The 6,863-nt window shown below is 40.8% G+C and overlaps 1 protein-coding gene and 1 long non-coding RNA gene across 2 annotated transcripts in view; one reads left to right on the top strand and one right to left on the bottom strand.

Annotated features, from left to right (window-relative positions):
- The window catches only part of LOC137431723 (kinesin heavy chain-like), a 91,326-nt gene that overhangs the window by 43,404 nt on the left and 41,059 nt on the right, over nt 1-6,863 (bottom strand). Inside the window, exons 9-10 of the mRNA XM_068123354.2 lie at nt 6,088-6,192; nt 3,503-3,651 (exon numbers count right to left, since the gene is read on the bottom strand). Of these exons, the coding sequence (XP_067979455.2) occupies nt 3,503-3,651; nt 6,088-6,192 (254 nt within the window). The remainder of the gene's footprint in view (nt 1-3,502; nt 3,652-6,087; nt 6,193-6,863) is intronic.
- Nucleotides 1-6,863, top strand: part of LOC137415610 (uncharacterized) — a 66,344-nt gene that overhangs the window by 28,914 nt on the left and 30,567 nt on the right. Inside the window, exon 2 of the long non-coding RNA XR_010982107.2 lies at nt 1,664-1,761. This is a non-coding gene — a long non-coding RNA (uncharacterized LOC137415610). The remainder of the gene's footprint in view (nt 1-1,663; nt 1,762-6,863) is intronic.

A 6,863-nucleotide genomic window follows, 5' to 3' on the forward strand; every position in this document is an offset into this window, starting at 1 on the left:
TTTTGTGGTTACAGCCTGAATTTAAAAAGGAGTAAATAGAGATTATTTTGTCACTGATCTACACGTAATACAAAATGAGTCAACAAAATGTGAAAAAGTCAAGGGGCGTGAATACTTTCAGAAGGCACTGTATGGGGGTAGGGGGAGGGTTCATGCTCTATCTTTTAAACGCTGAGCTTCATGCAAGAAAGCAGCAAGTATCATTTAAAAAGTCTTTGGTATGACTGGGCCATGTTTCAAACCGTCCACCTCACAGACTCAGAATGGACGTGATAACCATTGTGCCAATGAGTTGGAAATCATATTTTATAAAATAAGGCAATTATCTGTACATTCATACGTGGCCAGACGGAAGCCTCTCCTCAGTGAAAGACACATGAAAGCCCGCTTGGAGTTTGCAAAAAAGTACCGAAAGGACTCTCAGACCGTGAGAAACAAGATCCTGTGGTCTGATGAAACCAACATTGAACTGTTTAGCTTCCGTCTGGCCACTCTGCCTTAAAGCCCAGATCGGTGGAGTGTTGCAGTGATGGTTGTCGTTCTGGAAGTTTCTCCCATCTCCACACAGGATCTCTGGAGCTCAGCCAGAGTGACCATCGGGTTCTTGGTCACCTCTCTTACCAAGGCCCTTCTCCCCCGATTGCTCAGTTTGGCCGGGCGGCCAGCTCTAGGAAGAGTCCTGGTTGTTCCAAACTTCTTCCATTTAAGAATTATGGAGGCCTCTGTGCTCTTGGGAACCTTCAATGCAGCAGAGATTTTTTTTGTAGGCTTCCCCAAATCTATGCCTCGACACAATCCTGTCTCTGAGCTCTGCAGGCAGTTCCTTCGACCGCATGGCTTGGTTTTTGCTCTGATATGCATTGTCAGCTGTGAGACCTTATATAGACAGGTGTGTGCCTTTCCAAATCATGTCCAATCAATTGAATTTACCATAAGTGGACTCCAATCAAGCTGCAGAAACATCTCAAAGATGATCAAGAGAAACGGGAGGTATCTGAACTAAATTTCAAGTGTCATAGCAAAGGGTATGAATACTTATGTAAATGTGATATTTCAGTTTTTTCTTTTTAATAAATTTGCAAAACTTTCTAAAATCCTGTTTTCTCTTTGTCATTATGGGATATTGAGTGTAGATTGATGAGGGAAAAAATGAATTTAAACGATTTCAGCATAAGGCTGCAACATAACAAAATGTGAAAAAAGTGAAGGGGTCTGAATACTTTCTGAATGCACTGTATAGTAGAATACATTTGAACATCGTGTGCTCAGTTATTTAAAATCTGTTCTTCAGGCATTGTACGATCCTTTTCAGTTCGGTACCGTATAAATCGTTCTGTTGATGATCCGGTTTCACTCACTCTTTATTATGTTTTACAGCACCTTGATAAACCTTAAACATTGTTCCACTTATGCTGGGCTTCTTTTTATCAACTTTAGTTCTGCTTTTAATACAATTTCGCCGTTAAAATTGCATATTAAATTACTTGCTCTTGTTCTTGATGGTTCATTGTGCAAATGAATTTTTGACTTTGTCGTCTAATAGGCTACAAGTCATTGGAATAGGATCTCGCTCTTCAAATTTGATCATATTGAATACTGGAATTACTGGTACTTCTCAAGGATGTGTACTAAGTCCTTTATTGCATTCTCTTTTAACCCACAGTTGTGTGCCACACTGCCATCTCTTGGAAATTGCCTGGTTGTAAAGTTTGCGGATGATGCAACCGTTGTGGGACTGGTCGATTCACAACGGCGAAGAAGGTAATGAATGCCAGCAGGTCGAAATGCAAGGGCATTGGTGCTCAGACAACAACCCGAGCTCAACATCAAAAAAAAAAAAGGAACCATCGTTAATTTTCAGAAAAATAAGTCGGAATTTCGTCCACTTTTTATTGACCGTGCCAAGGTTGAAATTGTAGATTCCTTTAAATTCCTCAGTATGCATATTTCGGATGATCTAGGCTGGAAGGGGAATATTGATCATTGTGTGAAGAAGGCACAGCAGCAGTTGTACTTCCCAAAGCGACTTAAGAATTTTCATGTCAGCACTACCGTTCTTGTGAAATTTTACCGGGCAGTGATCGAGAGTGTATTGACACACTCCATCACTGTCTGGTTTGGTAGCAGCACAGATTCTGCTGGGGAAAAAATTGCGCAGTGTTGTTAAAACGGCATCGGTAATTATTGGAGTAAATCTGCCTTTGGTAGTCAGCCTGGTGTTGGCTTAGCGGTTAGGGTGCCGGCTTGGGATCCTCGGATCCTGGGTTCGAATCCCGGTCGATCACTGAATTAACGCCAGGGGGGTTGACTCAGCCGGTCATCCTTCCGAGGTCGGCAAATCGAGTACCAGTGCACTGGTAATTCCCTGTGTGTCGCAAGAGGCGACCAACAGGGTCGGTGGCAGGAAGGGCGTCCGGCCATAAAACATTCCTTCAAAAAGGGGACCACGGTGCCCGAAAAAGGCCAACCCCTGCTCTGCGGGGGAAAATGGCCTCCAAAGGTGGTTGTTGTTGTAGGTAGTCAGTGTGAAACCCGCTGTGTTAATCAAATAACTGACCAAATACAGCAATATCAGGAGGAACGGAAAAAGACAAAGATGGAGTCATCAGGAGGAACCTGGATACGTTCGGGGTTTCAACTGCGACTTCTCTTCGAAAAGACAAAACCAAAGAGAAAAGGCAATAATCCATGATGCGTTCCATCCCGCGCATGATCTTTTTAATCTGCTGTCATCGAGGAAAATATATGGAGCTATTAGGACGAAGTTTGAGCGTTATAAAAGGTCATTTTATCCCATTGCTGTTCGTTTTATTGATTATTTAATTAAAAATATTATTTTTAACAATGTCCTCTTATTCTTACTGTATATGTCAAATTATATTGAATGTTATCATGCTCAGAGCAATAAACTATACTCTATTCCACTACCACTCCTCCTGCTTCCCTCACCCCTTCTCCACCTATCCCCCATCTCTTCACCCCAGTGAGAGCGAAGACAAAACTTGCCATTTTTGCTTGTACATGTGGAATAGTGCAAGTAGTTTAACCACTGACCCATGCCTGAGGGACAAGGGTATTGACCCTCTCCGCCACCTTCCCCTGAGAGAGCGGGCATGGCTAGTGATAGAAAATAATATAAAATTTTACAAAAGTAGAAAAAGTTTTTAACATTTTAAGTTTAAAAAAAGCTATTTTAGTTCTGGGTGATGTGAATTAAAGAGTTTGTTTATAACTGACTGCTGACCACATTAGGAAGATGATCAAATCATCAAAACAGGTTAATCATCTAGTAAAGAAAACCTGTTTTACTGAACCTTCACCCATAACAATAAAATAGTTTTACAAAAGATCTTACGTGTCTATTGAGATAGCACGAGCTCTTCTCGTTTGGACAAGTTGAAAAAGGCAGATCACACTTGTGTGGTTAGAGGTAGATACATCCTGTTGGTCAAGATCCATCTGCACGAGCCAGTGTGGCACACAGTTCCTTTACTCAGCTTACCTCTGGCCAAACATCAATGTGGATCGAGTTTCAGCCTCATTGTATGACGAAGGTGAGCAGCAACAGATAATTGTTGTATGGCAATTTCCACCTAGGGAGTCTTGCAAAACCCGCGTCATCTTGCTGTCCCGATAAGGAACATGGCATCTCTGCGGGCACGGAAGAGGTATTTCGAATTAGAACATGCTAGAAGAGTAATTTGCACTTTTTATACATGCAGCTTTATCTACTCCTGCTGATTTGTGTTTGTCTGTGTGTTATTTATCCATCTGTTATCCTCTTCCCCTTTGCTGAGTTTCAACCACCCAGCCTCTGTCCTTCCGCTGTTCAACGATCCCTGACTGTTGAATAGAAAGAAATATCTATTGCATTGATCATTAACTAAAGCCTGGTGTTGGTTTAGCGGTTTGGGTGCTGGCTTGGGATCCCGGTCGATCGCTGAATTAACGCCAGGGTGGTTATCGCCACTCAGCCTGTCATCCTTCTGAGGGTGGCAAATTGAGTAGCAATTCACTGGTAATTCCCTATGTGTTGCAAGAGGCGACTAACAGGGTTGGCGGCAGGAAGGGCACCCGGCCATAAAACATTGCTGCAAAAAGGGGGCCACGGTGCCCGAAAAAGGCCAACCCCTGCTCTGTGGGGAAAAAAAGGCCTTTAAAGGTGGTTCTTATTGATCATTAACTAACTCGACTTGCAAATACAGAAGATGACTTTGAATTATCGTAAATTTGATGCAAATATTATAGAGAAGCATATATCTGAAAGAATGTATCCAAAGAGAGCAGTGCATTCTGGGTTGGGTGATCACAGAAACAAAGCTAACCAAAGACAGAATGCATCATAAGTTTTGATTATCGTGCATGTTCATTATAAAGCGATCTCTGATCCAATTTGCAACATATCTATTTCATATAATCAAAGCACAGAATGACAAACTGATAAAGGGAACTTTCTTTTGTAAAAGAAAGATGTCTACGTGCTTTGAAACTGCACAACAACAACAACAACAACATGCATTTTAAGGCCATTTTCCCTGCTAGAGCGGGGGTTAGCCTTGCGGTCCCCATGACAATCGTCTCCATTTTGCCCTATTTTCTGCATCTCTCCTTGTTAACCCCCTTGCCCGCATTTCTTCTTCCACCATCTTTAGCCAAGTCTTTCTCGGTCTTCCCCGTCCTCTACTTCCTTCTACATTCATTTCCATCACTCTTCTCAACCGGTCACTTTCATCCTTCCTCAACACATGACCAAACCATCTCAACCTGTTTCTCTTCACAGCATCCATCACAGGCTCTATTCCCATCATCTTTCGCAATTCATCATTTGTCTTCCTCTCTCTCAACGATACTCCGCACATCCATCGAACCATTCGCATTTCCACCCTTTCCAGCCTTCGTTGCTGCTCTACGTTCATTACCCATGTCTCGCTCCCATAAATCATAACACTTCGGTGTGTTTTGAAACTGCGCAAAAATCTGAAATCTTTCATCAAAGAAGCCAATGCACGCATAAACTTGTATTTGCACTCATAATGAAAACTATAACTCAAGCAATTGGAAGCAATTTCAAGTTTCCGTATGGGTCTTTGAGAAAACTCTAGAAATGCCTTTTTGGTTCACGAGTTATCAAGTGACCACGATATTCGTCATGTGTGTGCGTCTGTCTGTGTGTGTCTGTGTGTCTGTATGTCCGCAGCATAACTACCCGATGATATCATCCGATCTTGATGAAACTTGGGTGGGAGGTTGATATCATGATCTAGTTGTGTCCTGCCTAGAGTGGGCGTATTGCACCCATTGTGGGCGGAGCGACGCCCGAAAAAGATGTCTTTTTAGGGGGTAATCGAGTTCAAGCTACATCTTCTCTGAGGGGTTTGGTGCAATCTGACAGGGGTTTCGATATTTGGTTAGGCCAATGTCATGTGTCGGAGCTCGACGGAGCTCGATTTTTCATTTTTTTTTCTTCTTTTTTAAATTTATTTATTAATTTATTTATTATTATTATTTATTTTTTTCATTTCATTTTTCACCGAATTTTCGGTATTGTGTAGCTAACTAACCTCATGACTGATTATACATTATTTTCTATCTCATTTCAAGGTCGGTAACCTTCGTTTTGACATTTCCAGGCCTGGCCTGTCCGGGCCTGTTTCGGTTATAGTCCATCCTTTGTCATTGAATAGCGCTCGCTCGTGAACCATCGTCGTCTCCTGACTTTTTTCTGTTATTTTTTATTTTATTAATTGTATTAATTCTTTTTTTAAATATATTTTATTACTTATTTATTTATTTATTTAATAATAATAATCATATTTAATAATAATTTAATAAAAATGTAATAATAATAATTTTATAATAATAATAATTTAATAATAAGTATTATTTATTTAATATTAATTTTATTTATTTATTTAATAATTTTTAATAAGATTAAAATGGCATGCACAGAGTTAACCAATATAGAGTGCATTGTCACAAAATATGTCCGGATGTAATTGTTGGAAATGAAAAATAATCCATTATACAATAAATAGGCCGTGTGCATGACGGAGCTATCAGCAATAAGTGTATTCTTATTTCACTCACACGACCCTCAGCCAAAGACGAGATGACGTTGCACAAAGCTGACAACGATCGATTGATGTTTTTAGCTTCATCCAGAACTGATCCCTTCGCTAACGTCTTTGAGACCTGGTTATGGAAGAGAGGGAAAGACAATAACATTGCGAGATCATGCTATTTCATCATCTCATTTCTCAAATCGGTGAATGTTACTTTAGAATGAATAACTAGTCTTGCTGGTGAAGGTTAGTGTCATTCTGCATCAGCAGAAAGGTCGAAGAATGGATGAAATCACGAAAACGTTATTCGAGGTGTGCCGCAGGAAGCAAGGAGAAGCTGATGTTATAGGCGTTAACCCTGTGTCAGAGCAAAAGGGTTAATGCCCGGAACGTCAGCCTCTCCTTGCTTCCACGGAGGTTAACGTACCTCGATCAACGTCTTGTTCATTTAATCCCGTTAAAGTTACTAATTTAGCTAATAAATTCTGGTCGCTTCGATTTAAAATACTTTTAACCTTCACATGCTAAGAATAAAGGCCGCGGACATGACTAAGCATACACATGGCCTTTGGTGGACGGAGGTTATGTTTTTACCCCTGTCTGTCTGTCTGTTTGTGAACAGGATATCTCAAAAGGTTGTGGACGGATTCAGACGAAATTTGGTGGAGAGGTTGGGTAGGTGACAAGAACTAAATAATTAGATCTGGGGGAAGATCATCAGAGGATTTTTTAAAAGTGTTCCTTCACCGTTGAGTGATATGGCTAAAACCGATATATAGCACAGTATTTCAAAAAGTTGTG

Source organism: Myxine glutinosa, chromosome 7, assembly GCF_964187855.1.
Source record: "Myxine glutinosa chromosome 7, kmMyxGlut1.1, whole genome shotgun sequence".
Classification (NCBI taxonomy): domain Eukaryota; kingdom Metazoa; phylum Chordata; class Myxini; order Myxiniformes; family Myxinidae; genus Myxine; species Myxine glutinosa.